The following is an 18,819-nucleotide window of genomic DNA, read 5'->3' on the forward strand; positions in this document are numbered from 1 at the left end:
TTTAGAAATCAACTAATAATGTTAATAATATTTTTATTCAACTTGAACTAACATAACATAATTTATATACGAGACATTTATACTGATATTAATTTGTCCAGCGGATTGTTTAATCAAAATTCGATAGTTAAAATTGATTTTAGGTCAAATTGATTTCATATAATCATAGGATAGATAACCATTAATTGAATTTTATCTAGGAACATGCATAGCCGAAACTGATTTTAAGCTCCTTAATATATACTCCCTCCGTCCCAAAATACATGTCACATTTGACTTTTAACTAGTCAAATTGACTCATCTTTGACTGCAATTTATATGTATTATATAATTGAAAAAAATAAACAAAAAAATATCATTAGAAAATATATCTAATTGCAGTCAAAGATGAGTCAATTTGACTAGTTAAAAGTCAAAAGTGACATGTATTTTGGGACGGAGTGAGTACTTACAGTTTGTCACTCGTTGACTGGAAATACATTTCACCTTTAGTTGATCATCTATTGCTCTATTATTGATGAAAACGTATCTATATATTACATGCTTCTCTAAGAAATTTTTATGACGATTATTTATCAATAATTCATTTATTAGATTTGGTGTTACGAAATTACTTAGTCGATATTCAAACATTGATCATTCTCCTAATTGATTTTTACATTATTTGCATGACACGTAACTTGATTTTGAGTCTTACTCAAAATTTGGTCTTATTTCTCAAGTTTGATACATCTCATTCTGATCCCTGTATTTCTCAAGTCTAATTAAAAATATTTTAGAATAATGTATTTTCAATTATCTAGATTTTTAATATAATTGATTGTAGAGTTTAATGATATAATTCTAATTCAAAAAAAAAAATTGCGAAAATTAATAAATCAAGAATATTTAACCATCTCTCAAACTTAATTAAATAATGATGCTATTATAAATGAGTGATTAATGAATGTCATAAATACAATCAACATAAATATAACTAACAAAGGAATATAATTATTCAATAGTATTTAATAGTTAAAATGTAATAAATGCATTAATTGATGGCTTTCCTGTAAATATGAGATAAGTAGGGGTATATTCGACTTTTTACGACCATTTTCATGACAATTTTTGCCCTTGGTTGTCTTATTATATATATATAAGTAGATAGATTCGTGAAAGAATATTTTTTTAATGTTTAAAGTTTTAAATTATTGTCTAAAATTTAAAGTTAATACCGGTGAATGAAACTGCGAAGTCTTCGAGAATCTCATAAATCATTTCACTGCACAGATATATTATGACAAAATCATAAATTCACAAACTTTTCTACGCACTAAATAATTTAAAAAATTTAATAGTTAAATTTTGATGTATTTTTTAGACTACATTTATATTTTAATAATTTAAATAAAATATGATAACAGGAAGAAGACAAACATTGGGAGAAATATTGTCTCAACACTAGTGTTATAGAAAAAAAAAAGGAAAAATCTAACTCAACTTGCTAGCAATTTTGTTCAAAATATCAATGTCCTTAAGGTTAAACGAGCATCCATATATCCATATATAATTGATTATTTAAGATTTAGATGAAATGTAACAAATCCTATTTATTCCAATTAAATATAATAAGCAATGAGATTATATTTAATTTTAGTTTATTAGAAATAATATATGTTATATATCTTTTCACAAATGTACCTCAAACAATTATGCCAGACTAATATTAACCAAGAACCCTGACGAACTAACATCATATATCTCCAGTATATTACATGCAGAAAAACTATTTTAGGAAAAGCTTTACATAAGCGCACAAGTTGAGAAGAGATGCACATAAAATTCATAGAGTTATACATACATTTGTAAAGAAGTATGGGTCATAAGCTCGCTGCATAGCAAATACACACTATCATATATCAAAGAGATAAGTCCAAAGCTCATTATCAAAATCATCAATGATAACAGGGTCATCCAGGTATCTAATCTCTGCTGTCGATGAAGCTCTAGAATATTGCATAATCTCTTCCGCCATTGTTAATGCCACATCCTCTTTAATGTATATACTCCGGTGGATGGACATTGTATTCAGCATCGGACTGTGGCCTAGTAGAAACTTGACCAACTCGAACTCTGATCTGAGACCTAAGAAATCACTGAACGTGACAATTTCGAGATGATCTATAGTACAATCTTCAGAATCTTTTATCCAGTAATTCTTGAGATCCCCTTCATCATCACACCCACAAACTTCATCCTCATAATGGTAACACTCGCTATGCTGATAGAGAAAATATTATAAATGTCATAAAGTAGGTATGGAGATAGAAAGTGAGTTGAAGGGCATACGATGACTCACTGAGATATGTAAATTGCACAAGTTGGGAGCACTCTGAATCAAACAAAGCAAACAAAAAACCTCTGACAAATCAGCGAAGTTCATTTCACAGATGTTTAGTGTGTTTAGGTAAGGTAGTGGCTGAGCAAGTCTATTTGGGCATCCTCCAGCAGCTAAGTACTTTGAAACATGTTGCAGACAAAGAGCACATATAGTTAGACATTGGTGAGCAATAAAAGGTTGCAGACTTATAGTAGACAATGGAAAAAGTTCACAAATATTACCTTAAGATATTCCCTTCCTGAAGAGAACTTCTCAATTTTATGTAAACTGCCAAGAACCTTGACCACATTGGGTGTTTCTGGCGGCATCAGTAGGCTTCGTAAAAACATGCAAGAATACTCTGTAAGGTTTTCTAACCCAGCTAAAGCATAGTCCAAGTTTAATTTGTCATATACTTGATGCAGACATTTCAGATTAGGCGCTCGGAAGTTCATAGGGAAGAGTCCTTCACAAAGTATCAAAGCCAACTTCTCAAGCCCAGGACAATCGAATATGCTTTTTCCAAAATTAGAAGTAACATGAACTAGCTCGAGATTAACCAGATTCGCAAAGCCTCCTAATGCAGGTTTATAGGGAAACAAAACATTTGTAAGCCTTAAATGAGTCAAATCTAGAGAAGAGAAATCATGCGCCATGGTTTCTTGAAACTCATAGTCCTCCTCTACAATAAGTTGCTTGATACCTTTTCTTGATAATAGTGGAATCCACTGATCGATAAACTCATATATTATTTGACCATCACAAAGTTGACTTCGAGGCAGCATGAGGGTAAATTTGAGGATTGAACCACTGTGCATTAGGAGAACTTTATTTACCACAGTTACCAATCTAATCGTCACCACTCGTCGGTCATAACAATATTCTTCCAATTTATACCAGATGCTGAATTGATCATCAAAAGTTACATTTGGCATTGTAGTCCAACACAGTCTCCATTTTCTCGACAGGACACTGGTTCTCACAGCATCTTGTATAGGCAAAAGGCAGAGGATAATTTGTTTTATTTTCAAAGGCAGCTCGCTGATCCTATCTTGACGCAACCGACGAATCTTTTTCATACTAGATTCTGCCATTCTTTTCTGCAACCAAAAAACCCTAAACATATTCAATATCATCGATTCACCCAACATATTTAAACATACGTTTCTACCATCTAACAAACATATTTCTCCTGATAATTCAAGATTTGAAACAAAACAAACCCTATTCACCTGAAACACCCCCCATACATCCTCCTGTAAATCAAATTAATGACAATTTAAATCAAGAAACTAGTCTCCTACTATCCTTCAATTAATAACAGATGGCCTGATTATAAAAGATTAATTAGCATTTCGATATGAATATATATTAACTTCAAGAAAGCGTTTATATTTTTCATTCCATTCCCGGCTTGTTCCGTTCCATCCAACTTAACGCAAACCTAGAGTGTCTATATAATGGTACATTTTTTAGAGTTTCGTCTTTTGAAAGCGCAAGTTGGTGATTAGTAAAGAACTTAACAACAAGGAGATGATGAATTACACAGCGAATCGAAACTCAAGAAACGAAATCGAAAACGGCAAGACTACAAGTCAAATTCCAATAAGCAATAATTAATATACAATGTATAATCGTGATAGATAGAGAAAAAGGATACCTGGTTATTGGTCGACAAGTCGGAGAGATGCGCAGCTCCCGATTGCGTTTGCGCCCTTTCTTTCTCCAGTCCAGCGGAATTGAAAATAACATACACGAGCAGCTCTGTTTTTTTCTCAATACACTTGTCTGTTTCTGGGCTTTTAAATGTTTTTGATCAGCAATTGTTTCCAAAATACTCCTGTTCCCTCGCTCTTCTTTAATTTTTTTTATATTATTTGTAATATATTTTAAATCGTATGTAAATATAATTTTATAATTTATTTTCAAAAAATTTCCTTTTTAAATTAATTACTTAAATATAAAATTTTATTTCTAATTATAAAATATTTTCTGCAATTATATTTCACAAAAAATTTAAAATAAATTCAAGTCATTTCTACCATACGAGAACCAAGTCAGCGCGTGAATAAACCTGCAAAGTAGTCTAGAATCATAGATCATTTTCTGCAAACAGCTGGATTAATTATTGTCGCGAATTAAATTGGGCTTCTAAAAGCAAATCTAATGATAAATGTGAAATAGCTATAGTCATTGTTATAGTATGACATGACACAGTAATTTTTAATTGTGTTCATAATGTTTAGCTAATTTTTAACTCAATCCGATACTAAATGCTAGATGCATTGGTTGTGTCGCTCCGAGGTGACAAAGATGCATGAATGCATTCTTAGATGCAAATTTGGCTCGCAGTATGCATTATGGATATTTGCATCCAAATTTACAACCCATTCGAAGTGTTTTTTATTTCATTTGCAGGCAAATTATGACAATAACACCACTTTTGACATTGCAATGGACTTGCTGCCAGAGACTACTATGAGACACTAACTTGGGCGTAGTTTCTCAACACTTAATCTGTATTGTTAACCTCAAACACCCTAATATTTGTACAGTTATACATCCTCTTAAGTCTGTTGTATATACTAATTATGTGCTGAAATTTGGATAAGTTCAGATAGAAAAGATATAGAGGTAATACATAAGCTATAAGCTGCTCAAAATTAGCATACTTTCCAGACAGTGGCGGATCTGGCTATGAAGTTAAGGGGGGTCAATTTTTTTGTAAAAAAAATTAAAAGGGGTCACAAAAAAATTAAGGGGGGTCAATTTCAATTTTACAACCTAAAAATATGTATAATATTAATAAAAAAAAAATTAAGGGGGGTCAGTTGCCCCCTCTTGCCCCTTCTAAGATCCGCCTCTGTTTCCAGATATAAATAAGCTGGCTGCAAGAAGATCCATTACATATAATCATAATTCAAATCGATTAGTTTATTAAATCATCAAACTTAACAGGGTGTTTCAAGTGTCTGAGTTCCACTCTTGATGCTCTATATCAATGCGGCATCTCTTCTGCCATTATTAAATACCACTTCCATTTTTGTCTGTTAACTACGGTGGATCAGCATTGTTTTCAGCAACGGACACTTACCTAGTACGAACTTTGACTAGCTCCAACTCAGTTTGAGACCTCTGAAATTGCTGCAAATGACATTTCAAGAAGATCTACAGTGGAATCTTCAGAATCTTCCATCACATAGTTCTTGAGATCTCCACCAGTAGAAAACTCGTTATGCTGACAGAAAAATTTCTAAAATTGTCAGATGGTAGCTTTAGTGATACAGTTTGCATATGACTTACCCTGATATGTAGTTTGCACAAGTTGGGAGCACTTCAAATTAAACAATGGAAACAAGATATCTCTGACAAATTAGGGAAGTTTATACCGTAGACATTTAGTGTCTTCAAAGAAGGTAGTGGTTTAGAAAGTCTCTTGGGGAACCTCCTGCACCTAAGTACTGAGAAAAAGGTCGCAGGCAAAGAGCTCGAACACTTCGACGAAAAGCAGTGTAAAGTTACAGTAGATAATGTAAAATGAATCTGAACATTAAATCCATTCCTCTAGACAACTTCTCAATTTGGGGTAAGCTACCGAGAACCTTGACCATAATAGATGTCTCTGTTTGTGTTAATGAGCCTGGTGATAGTATGAACGTCTATTCTTTAAGGTCTTCAAACCTGACTAAAGAATACTCCAGAGTTATTTTGTGATAAATTTGATGTATACATTTGAGATTAAGAGCATGGAAGTTGGTTGGAAGGAGTCCTGCACAATTTATCAAGGTCAACTTCTCAGGTGCAGGTCAACTTCTCAAGTGCAGGACAATCGAAGATGCCTTGTCCAAATTAGTAGTAGCAAAAACTAGCTCACGATTCGTCAGAGAAGCAAATTATCCTAAAGCTGGTCTATTCCTTTAGAATAAGTTGCTTGGTACCATTCCTTGAGAATAACAGAATCCACTGATCAATATAACCATGGATATTTGAGCATTGCAATGATTTTCGGGAGTTATTAGGGAAAATTTGAGGAATGGACAATTGTGGAGAATAATAGCTTTATTTTTCACACTAACAATTTTATGCGTTATCAGTTCTTGACCTAATTTATTCAACATGCTATTAAGAAATTTAACCTCAAGCATAAGATGTGGAATCATGGTCTAACAATGTCTCCATTTTCTTGACAAAATGCTGGTTCTCACGGCATCTTGTATAGGCAGAAAACATAGGGGGATTTCTTGTATGTTCAAAAGGCAGTTCACTGATTCTATCTTTCTTATAGCAACCTATTTTCTTGCACTAGATTCTGCGATTCTCTTCTGCAACAAGAAAATGCCATTCGGTCATGTACTACGTTCAATGCACATTACACTCACTAGACAAGATTTTTTAATCTTATTAACAAGGTATTTCAGGTGTTCTGTTTGAGGCTTTGAGCTCTTCATGAAAGTATTGCAAGCTGACATCTCATTTACCATCAGCAATACTACACCTTGATGTATGTAGCAATTATGGTGCATGAACACCGTTTTCTAAACATAGCTCCTTGTTCATAAACACCAAGATCAATTAGCTCAACTCAAACTAGCTCCAGATTTGTCAGATAAGGAATTCCTCCCAATGTACATGCATTGGGAAAGCAAGAACGTGAGAAAAGAAGCAATATGCTGAAAATTCTTCATAACAAGTATTATCATTGTACAAATTTGGAAGATTAACAAGTTGCACAATTTTTACAACAGGAAACTATTTTGTGATATCATTTACAGCTAGTGTCCATAAAATAAACTAAGTGACACATATTTAGATCATTTAATCTCTTTCAATAGAACATCTTGTGATTTAACTTTATTAATTACAGGGAATGAATTTTGCCAAACCAGCCTTCTCACTCACTACCACACATCATAACTGACTAACAACTGAAAGCCCGTTTCGAATGGCTTTATTGGTCATCTATACATAATTGATGCCATTTGAATAGTACTCATGCATCTTTTAGTAACCATATTGAGATTCAGCAACAGCAGCTTGCATTGATCTTGTGATCCTAGCCAATTTTCTAATTTAAACCAATTAAAATAATTTTCCGGCCAATTTTGGCTATTTTGATTAATGTTTTTTCACAATTTCATTTTTGTAATCGATTATAAGGTTTTGAAATCTTACTAATTTTTTTTTTTGGTAAGAAAAATCTTACTAATATTAAATGTGTTGTGTTGGTGTAATAATATCGATTGATATTATGATTCTATCTAATTTTCTAATTTAATTGAATTAAAATAATTTTCCGGCAAAAATAGGTACCCAAAATACTTATAAACTTTATAGGATTCTTGTTTGGTTGATTTTGGTTTTGGTTTTGGTGGCAGCAGAATGGTGAACTGCAGATTCGGGAAACAAATGATAGAATTATGAAAAATGTTGTAAGTTTGGGCTTCCACCAATATAATAAACGAAGCTATATTAATTCAAAATATATTATATATGTATATTGAATTTAGATTATCTTTTTGAAGAATTTGATTCTTTTTAATCCGAAGGTGGCCTTTAATTAATTTTTCTAATTTTTTAATTCCTATTGGACATTTGAATTTAACATTTAAATTTATTGTTTTTGTAATTTAAAGTCAGAATGTAATTTATAACTTAAAAATATTTCTTAAAACCTTAAAAAAGGATGGGCTTTAGATTTATATTAAGTGAGAAGATGCATGAAGATGGATTTTAATTTCTTTATACTCAAGAAGTTACTTACTATCAAAAGTTTTGAAAAAAAAATAAATTTATGTGGCATCACAATATGAACTCAACTATAAAGGATACATTTTTTGTGTTTTAGCCTTTCGCATTTTATAGATTATTATATTTTTCGCATACGGTATAGGTTACGTGTGACAATCCGGGTCAAATTTCAAATCTTTTTCGAAAATCGGGTCAAGTCCCGATTCTGAATCCGAAAATAAGCTGAAATACACTGTTCTGACATCCTCGTTAGGAGTCGTTGTCGAAAATCGGGTCAAGTCTTGAATCCGAAAATAAGCCGAAATACACTGGCACAACTGCAACAACGTGAGTAATCCACAAGCTCCCAAAAGATCATCATTTATTGCTGCAATTAGTAGTAGTTATTGTGCTTATAAAGTGAACAAATGTATGTTATAGTTACAAAGTAATTATATGATTACAAGTCTAAATATATCAGAACCTCTAACAACCATCCACAATCATTTCTAAAAATCTCACATTTAGGATAAACATCATAAAAATGATATTGGTATACATGTCTAGCCTATCCAAAACATTAAATATAATAAAATCAATTATTATGAACATGAGATTTGAAATTAAAACCTCATAAAATCTTGGAATATCTCCTAGATTATTGATGAGATATAAAAAAAATTATTGGTATAATTCTAAATTAATAGATTTTTCAAGATTCTTTTATATAATGATATATTTAGAAAATGAGGGATAACATGAAATATTATAATTAATTTGAGATCTGAAATGTCTATAAAATCTTCATTATGAGTTTGAGATATGAGATGTGCAATTATTATGAGTATGAGATATGTAATTAAAACTTTATAAAATCTATAATATCTCCTTGATCTCATTTCACCAACTCAATAATGTCTATAAATACTCGGAAAGAAGTTGTTAAACATGTTTCAATACATAGAATTGTTTAGGGTCTCCTCCCCCGGAGAACAGAAAAACACCTAGATATATACACTTTGAAAATTATTGGAGGGTTGGTATAAAATTTATGTAAGTTTTTTAACATTTATATAAATGCTCATACATATACACATACACACACATGCTAGATTTTGATTTGATATATAATCACATCAAAATAATAACTTTTTCTTGAAATGTCCTGATGTTCATGTTGGTGATGATACCATTCATAAAAATATCAAACCTAGTAAATAATGGTTGCAAAGAAATGAATTATTTTTTTTTTGAATAACTTGAGGTATTGTCAAGAAAACATCTGAACATTTTTCCACAATTTATTTTTATTGAAAAATATTCCTTACTATATCTATTAGATGAATCAGTGCCTCCCCCAAATTAGAAAGTTACTTGTGTATATAACACTTTTAATATAACTAACTTTATATATCATTTCTTGCAGAGACAATGAAGAAAATGCTCCATTTTGACCACCTGTCTTTTGTTAGTAGCCATGCTGGTTACTCACAGTCTCACGACCTGTCTTTTGTTAGTGTTAACGGAGGATTTTGGTTAACAAGAATTTTATGAGTTTGGGGATTTAGGGTTTATGAAAAAAGAGGCGCTGAGCTTGAGAGATGTCTCGATTTGTCTCCTGTATCGGATCTCATATCCCAAGATGCCTGTGTACCTATGTTTTTATAGGATCAAGCCCACGCAGTTCTGTTAGGATTGGGCCTATCCCGAGAGACTTTAGGGATAAGTTACGTTAAATGCTGAGTTAATTGATTTTAATTTTAATCTGATATAATTTTCGAGTTAGTTATATCTTTCCGGATTTAAAAGATACAGTTTAGAGATATTTTCTGTGATTGTTGATTCTTTCCTCGTTTCAGAAAAAGGTTAATTACTTGTGGCCAAGTAATTAATTATTAATCTGAATTAATAAAAGAATTTGGGAGATAAATAGGAAAATAGGCTATGCCAAAATATGGCATAACAGTTAGTAGCCATGCCTGTACTGGTTACTCACAGTCTCTGGTTTATGTGCCCAACGCTTAATCCTAAAACATCTAGCTCTTGTTCACCCCGCCAAACTGAGCTTTTCCACAACTTGGAGCAGAAAGCTTAATTTGTTCTTGAAAGGACAAATGAAGGGAGCCGAACAAACAATTGCTTGGATTCCAGAGGCGGGTTCGTCTTCGATGACATATCAGTATGTCACTGTTCATCAGAATGAAGTCAATCCTTTCCATGCCAACAATGGACGCTGTTGGTCAGCCAGAGGCATATACAGTTACTTTGGCTTAAACCGACACTTAGGCCATTGGGGAATTGTGTCAGCAGTTTGCACCCCAGAACCTGGATGCAGGCTTTGTACCATTAGCACCACAGACACAGCAGAATGAGTCCCAGAAAAAGCCGATTTAATCACTATGATAACGTTGTACCAATTAATGACAACTAAGAATAATCATATTAGTTACATAACAAACAAAGGGGAATATCTTAGAATCTTACAATCTTGTGAATATATTTACAAAAATACATATGTCATCGACACAAGTAATCAAATGCAATTCTTTTTAGATTTTTTCTTGAAAATAGCTTATGTTGTTTTCCCTTAAATTAAAGGTTGCATTTATTAATTAAGAATGATTTCAATAATTAAATTTGAAAGTTATATTAGCGATTGATTTTAGTTCATTTTGGTAGCAAATATTGTTTCAAGGTTGCAAACAGTATTTTTACAAATATCTTTCCATAAATTTAAAATTTTGCAATATAATATAAAATTTAAGAAAGCAAGATATCTCTGACAAATCAGAAAAGTTATATCAGAGACATTTAGTGTCTGCAAGGAAGGTAGTGGTTTAGAAAGTCTTTTGGGGAACCTCCTGCACCCAAGTACTGTGAAAAAGGTCGGCAAAGAGCTTGAACACTTAGACAGAGAAAACAGTATAAAGTTACGATAGATTATATAAAATAAATCTGAACATTGAATCCATTCCTATAGACAACTTCTCAATTTGGGGTAAGCTACCGAGAACCTTGACCATAATAGATTTCTCTGTTTGTGTTAATGAGCCTGGTGCTAGTATGAACGTCTATCCTTTAAGGTCTCCAAACCCGACTAAAGAATACTCCAGAGTTATTTTGTGATAAATTTGATGTAGACATTTGAGATTAGGAGCATGGAAGTTGGTTGGAAGGCTGCACAATTTATCAAGGTCAACTTCTCAAGTGCAGGACAATCGAAGATGCCTTGTCCAAATTAGTAGTAGAAAAAACCAGCTCAGGATTCGTCAGAGAAGCAAATTATCCAAAAGCTGGTCTATTCCTCTAGAATAATTTGCTTGATACCATTCCTTGAGAAACAGAATCCACTGATCAATATAACCATGGATATTTGAGCATTGCAATGATTTTCGGGAGTTATTAGGGAAAATTTGAGGAATGGACAATTGTGGAGAATAATAGCTTTATTTTTCACACTAACAATTTTATGCGTTATCAGTTCTTGACCTAATTTATTCAACATGCTATTAAGAAATTTAACCTCAAGCATAAGATGTGGAATCATGGTCTAACAATGTCTCCATTTTCTTGACAAAATGCTGGTTCTCGCGGCATCTTGTATAGGCAGAAAACATAGGGGGATTTCTTGTATGTTCAAAAGGCAGCTCACTGATTCTATCTTTCTTATAGCAACCTATTTTCTTGCACTAGATTCTGTGATTCTCTTCTGCAACAAGAAAATGCCATTCGGTCATGTACTACGTTCAATGCACATTACACTCACTAGACAAGATTTTTAATCTTATTAACAAGGTATTTCAGGTGTTCTGTTTGAGGCTTTGAGCTCTTCATGAAAGTATTGCAAGCTGACATCTCATTTACCATCAGCTATACTACACCTTGATGTATGTACCAATAATGGTGCATGAACACCGTTTTCTAAACATAGCTCCTTGTTCATAAACACCAAGATCAATTAGCTCAACTCAAACTAGCTCCAGATTTGTCAGATAAAGAAATCCTCCCAATGTACACGGATTGGGAAAGCAAGAACGTGAGAAAAGAAGCAATATGCTGAAAATTCTTCATAACAAGTATTATCATTGTACAAATTTGGAAGATTAACAAGTTGCACAATTTTTATAACAGGAAACTATTTTGTGATATCATTTACAGCTAGTTTCCATAAAATGAACCAAGTGACACATATTTAGATCATTTAATCTCTTTCAATAGAACATCTTGTGATTTAACTTTATTAATTACAGGGAATGAATCGTGCCAAATAACTGACTAACAACTGAAAGCCTGTTTCGAATGGCTTTATTGGTCATCTCATCTATATAAAAAAGTGTAGAATGACAAATATATAATTGATGCCATTTGAATAGTACTCATGCATCTTTTAGTAACCATATTGAGATTCAGCAACAGCAGCGGTTTGCATTGATCTTGTGATTCTAGCCAATTTTCTATTTTAAACTAGATGATCGGTCATATGTATAAATTTGACTGTTTTATTGGCAGTCATATATATAAATTTGACTATTTCTTAATAGTCAAATTTATAAATTTGATTGTTATTTAGTGGTCACATATATAAATTTGACTGTTATTCGGTGGTCACATTTATAAAATCTTTGGAATATCTCGTAGATTATTGATGAGATATTAAAAAAAAATTTGGTATTAATTCTACATGAATAGATTTCTCGAGATTCTATTATATAATAAAATATTTACAAAATGAGGGATAATATGAAATATTATAATTAATTTGAGATCTCAAATGTCTATAAAATCTTCATTATGAATATGAGATATGAGATATGCAATTATTATGAATATGAGATATGTAATTAAAACTTTATAAAATCTATAATATCTCCTTGATCTCATCTCACCAACTCTATAATGTCTATAAATACTCGGAAAGAAGTTGTTAAACATGTTTCAATACATAGGGTTGTTTAGGGTCTCCTCCCTGGGAGAGCAGAAAAACACCTAAATATATACACTTTGAAAATTATTGGAGGGTTGGTATAAAATTTATGTAAGTTTTTTAACATTTATATAAATGCTCATACATAGACACACACACACATGCTAGACTTTGATTTGATATATAATCACATCTAAATAATAACTTTTTCTTGAAATGTCCTAATGTTCATGTTGGTGATGATAACATTCATGAAAATATCAAACCTAGTAAATAATGGTTGCAAATAAATGAATTAATTTTTTTTATGAATAATCTAAGGTATTGTCAAGAAAACATCTGAACATTTTTCCACAATTCATTTTTATTGAAAAATATTCCTTACTATATCTATTAGATGAAATCAGTGCTTCCCCCAAATTAGAAAGTTACTTTTGTATATTATACTTTTAATATAACTAACTTCATATTTGAATTCTTGCAGAGACAATGAAGAAAATGCTCCATTATGACGACCTGTCTTTTGTTAGTAGCCATGCCTGTACTGGTTACTCACGGTCTCACGACCTGCATTTTGTCTCTGGTTTATGCGCCCTCAACGCTTAATCCTAAAACATCTAGCTCTTGTTCACCCCGCCAAACTGAGCTTTTCAACAACCTGGAGCAGAAAGCTTAATTTGTTCTTGAAAGGACAAATGAAGGGAGCCGAACAAACAATTGCTTGGATTCCAGAGGAGGGTTCGTCTTCGATGACATATCAGTATGTCACTGTTCATCAGAATGAAGTCAATCCTTTCCATGCCAACAATGGACGCTGTTGGTCAGCCAGAGGCATATACAGTTACTTTGGCTTAAACCGACACTTAGGCCATTGGGGAATTGTGTCAGCAGTTTGCACCCCAGAACCTGGATGCAGGCTTTGTACCATGGGCACCACAGACACAGCAGAATGAGTACGAGAAAAAGCCCATTTAATCACTATGATAATGTTGTACCAATTAATGACAACTAAGAATAATCATATTAGTTACATAACAAACAAAGGGGAATATCTTAGAATCTTACAATCTTGTGAATATATTTACAAAAATACATATGACATCCACACAATCATATGCAATTCTTTTTAGATTTTTTCTTGAATTAAAATAGCTGATGTTGTTTTCCCTTGAATTAAAGGTTGCCTTTATAATTAATTAAGGATGATTTCAATTACTAAATTTGAAAGTTATATTAGCGATTGATTTTAGTTCATTTTGGTAGCAAATATTGTTTCAAGGTTGCAAACAGTATTTTTACAAATATCTTTCCATAAATTTAAAATTTTGCAATATAAAATAAAATTAAGAAAACAAGATATCTCTGACAAATCATGAAAGTTATATCATAGACATTTAGTGTCTGCAAGGAAGGTAGTGGTGTAGAAAGTCTTTTGAGGAACCTCCTGCACCCAAGTACTGTGAAAAAGGTCGGCAAAGAGCTTGAACACTTAGACAAAAAACAGTAAAAAGTTACAATAGATTATGTAAAATAAATCTGAACATTGAATCCATTCCTATAGACAACTTCTCAATTTGGGGTAAGCTACCGAGAACCTTGACCATAATAGATTTCTCTGATTGTGTTACTGAGCCTGGTGATAGTATGAACGTCTATCCTTTAAGGTCTCCAAACCCGACTAAAGAATACTCCAGAGTTATTTTGTGATAAATTTGATGTAGACATTTGAGATTAAGAGCATGGAAGTTGGTTGGAAGGCTGCACAATTTATCAAGGTCAACTTCTCAAGTGCAGGACAATCGAAGATGCCTTGTCCAAATTTGTAGTAGCAAAAACCAGCTCAAGATTCGTCAGAGAAGCAAATTATCCAAAAGCTTCTCTATTCCTCTAGAATAAGTTGCTTGATACCATTCCTTGAGAATAACAGCATCCACTGGTCAATATAACCATGGATATTCGAGCATTGCAATGATTTCCGGGAATTATGAGGGAAAATTTGAGGAATGGACCACTGTGGAGAATAATAGCTTTATTCATCACACTAACAATTTTTTGCGTTATCAGTTCTTCATCTAATTTATTCAACATGCTATTAAGAAATTTAACCTCAAGCATAAGATGTGAAATCATGATCCAACAATGTCTCCATTTTCTTGACAAAATGCTGGTTCTCGCGGCATCTTGTATAGGCAGAAAACATAGGGGGATTTCTTGTATGTTCAAAGGCCGCTCAATGATTCTATCTTTCTTATAGCAACCTATTTTCTTGCACTAGATTCTGCGATTCTCTTCTGTAACAAGAAAATGCCATTCGGTCATGTACAACGTTCAATGCACGTATATTACACTCAATAGACAAGATTTTCAATCTTAACAAGGTATTTCAGGTGTTCTGTTTGAGGCTTTGAGCTCTTCATGAAAGTATTGCAAGCTGACATCTCATTTACCATCAGCAATACTACACCTTGATGTATGTAGCAATTATGGTGCATGAACACCGTTTTCTAAACATAGCTCCTTGTTCATAAACACCAAGATCAATTAGCTCAACTCAAACTAGCTCCAGATTTGTCAGATAAAGAAATCCTCCCAATGTACACGGATTGGGAAAGCAAGAACGTGAGAAAAGAAGCAATATGCTGAAAATTCTTCATAACAAGTATTATCATTGTACAAATTTGGAAGATTAACAAGTTGCACAATTTTTATAACAGGAAACTATTTTGTGATATCATTTACAGCTAGTTTCCATAAAATGAACCAAGTGACACATATTTAGATCATTTAATCTCTTTCAATAGAACATCTTGTGATTTAACTTTATTAATTACAGGGAATGAATCTTGCCAAATAACTGACTAACAACTGAAAGCCTGTTTCGAATGGCTTTATTGGTCATCTCATCTATATAAAAAAGTGTAGAATGACAAATATATAATTGATGCCATTTGAATAGTACTCATGCATCTTTTAGTAACCATATTGAGATTCAGCAACAGCAGCGGTTTGCATTGATCTTGTGATTCTAGCCAATTTTCTATTTTAAACCAATTAAAATAATTTTCTGGCCAATTTTGGCTATTTTGATTAGTGTTTTTTCACAATTTCATTGTTGTAATCGATTATAAGGTTTTGAAATCTTACTAATTTTTTTTTTTGTAAGCAAAATCTTACTAATATTAAATGTGTTGTGTTGGTGTAATAATATCGATTGATGTTATGATTTTATCTAATTTTCTAATTTAATTGAATTAAAATAATTTTCCGGCAAAAAATAGGTACCCAAAAGCTAAGATTTTGTTCCTCTTCTTTTCTTATATTTGAATACGCAATATGGTTAAGATACTTATAAGCTCATTGACTTTATAGGATTCTTGTTTGGTTGATTTTGGTTTTGGTTTTGGTGGCAGCAGAATGGTGAACTAGAGATTCGGGAAACAAATGATAGAATTATAAAAAATGTTGTAAGTTTGGGTTTCTACCAATATATTAAACGAAGTAATTTTAATTCAAAATATATTATATATGTAAATTGAATTTAGATTATCTTTTTGAAGAATTTGATTCTTTTTAATCCGAAGGTGGCATTTAATTAATTAATTTTTCTAATTTTTTTAATTCTTATTGGACATTTTAATTTAACATTTAAATTTATTGTATTTGTAATTTAAAGTCAGAATGTAATTTATAACTTAAAAATATTTCTTAAAATCATAAAAAAGAATGGGCTTTAGATTTATATTGGGTGAGAAGATGCATAAAGATGGATTTAATTTATGGGTTTGTCTAGTGTGTGCCATGAGCATATGCTAAGCGCAGAATTTTATATATTTTGGAGATTTTGATTGCCGTGGTTATTGCATTTGCAAGGGGTCCTCCATTATTAAGATCTAAAAGTCAATCAAAATCTCTCAAACTTATAAAATTCCGCGATTAGCATGTGCCCATGGGCACACATTAGAAAAACCGTTAATTTATTTATACTCAAGAATTTGCTTACTATCAAAAATTTTGAAAAAAAAATATTATGAGGAATCACAATATGAACTCAACTATAAAAGCTACATTTTTTGTATTTTAGCCTTTCGCATTTTATAGATTATTATATTTTTCGCATACGGTATAGGTTACGTGTGACAATCCGAGTCAAATCTCGAGTCTTTTTCGAAATCGGGTCAAGTCTCGAATTCCGAAAATAAGCCAAAATACGCTTGCTCAACTGCAACAAATTGAGTAATCCACAAGTTCACCACATGCCCCCAAAAGATCATCATTTGTTGGTGCAATTAGTAGTAGTACTTATGCTTATAAATTGAACAAATGTCTTCATTTTTCTCGATGTGAGACTGAGGTGTTATAGTTACAAAGTTAATTATATGATTACAAGTCCAAATATCAGAACCTCCAACAACCATACACAATAACTTCTAAAAATCTCACAATTCGGATAAACATCATAAAAATGATATTGATATACATGATCCAAAATATTAAATATAATAAAATTATTTATTATGAACATGAGATGTGCAATTAAAACCTCATAAAATCTTGGAATATCTCCTAGATTTTTGATGAGATATGAAAATTCATTGGTATTAATTCTAAATTAGTAGATTTTTTGAGATTCTTTTATATGATTAAATATTTACAAAATGAGGGATAATATGAAATATTATAATTAATTTGAGATCTGAAATGTCTATAAAATCTTCATTATGAATATGAGATATGCAATTATTATGAATATGAGATATGTTATTAAAACTTAATAAAATCTATAATATCTCCTTGATCATATTTCACCAACTCTACAAGTCTATAAATATTTGAAAAAAAGTTGTTAAACATGTTTCAATACATAGTGTTGTTTAGGGTCTTGTACCTATGAGAGTAGAAAATCATCTAAATATATACACTATGAAGATTATTGGAGGGTTGGTATAAAATTTATGTAAGTTTTGTAAGATTTATATAAATGCTCATACATATACACACACGCATATATATGGACACACACATGCTTAGACTTTGATTTGATATATAATTACATCTAAATAATAATCTTTTCTTGAAATGTCCCAATGTTCATGTTGGTGATGATAATTTAAGTTATTGTCAAGAAAACATCTGAACATTTTTCCTCAATTTATTTTTATTTAAAAATATTCCCTACTATATCTATTAGATGAATCAGTGCCTCCCCAAAGTTAAAAAGTTACTTATGTATATAATACTTTTAATATAAATAAATTTATATTTGAATTCTTTATGTTCAAAATGTGGTCTACATACTTATATATTTACTCAAATCTCACATATTTGAATTACTTGCAGAGACAATGAAGAAAATGCTCCATGATGGCTTAATCCTCAAACATCAAGTTCTCGTTCACCCAGCCAAACTGAGCTTTTCCACAACTAGGAGCAGAAAGCTTAAACTGTTCTTGGTAAGACAAATGTAGGGAGCCAAACAAACAACCAATTTTAAGAAAAAATCCTTCCCACTTGCTCGAATCAAGAAAATAATGAGAGCTGACGAGTATTTGGGAATTATAGGAGGAGAGATTCATGTTCTCTTTGCCAAAGCTATATAAATGTTTGTTATGAACATATACAGTTGCTTCGGCTTAAATGACACTTGGGCCTGGATGCAGGCTTTGTACCTTGGGCACCAAAGACACAGCAGAATGAGTCCAAGAAAAAGCCGATTTAATCACTATGATAATGTTGTACCAATTAATGACAACTGAGAATGATCATATTAGTTACATAACAAACAAAGGGGAATATCCCTTCATTGGGA

General features: G+C 31.8%; 2 protein-coding genes across 2 annotated transcripts in view; both read right to left on the minus strand.

The window, feature by feature from the left end:
* The window catches only part of LOC108217784 (F-box/FBD/LRR-repeat protein At1g13570), a 77,360-nt gene that overhangs the window by 38,723 nt on the left and 19,818 nt on the right, over window positions 1-18,819 (minus strand). The window lies entirely within an intron of this gene.
* LOC108217150 (F-box/FBD/LRR-repeat protein At1g13570) lies at window positions 1,791-4,143 on the minus strand. Its single transcript, XM_017389995.2, has 4 exons — window positions 4,023-4,143; window positions 2,605-3,462; window positions 2,342-2,500; window positions 1,791-2,263 (listed from the first exon to the last, which is right to left on the minus strand). The coding sequence occupies exons 2-4, from the start codon at window positions 3,454-3,456 to the stop codon at window positions 1,895-1,897; spliced, it is 1,380 nt and encodes a 459-aa protein (XP_017245484.2). The 5' UTR covers window positions 3,457-3,462; window positions 4,023-4,143; the 3' UTR covers window positions 1,791-1,894.

The sequence above is a fragment of the Daucus carota genome, chromosome 4, assembly GCF_001625215.2.
Source record: "Daucus carota subsp. sativus chromosome 4, DH1 v3.0, whole genome shotgun sequence".
NCBI lineage: Eukaryota > Viridiplantae > Streptophyta > Magnoliopsida > Apiales > Apiaceae > Daucus > Daucus carota.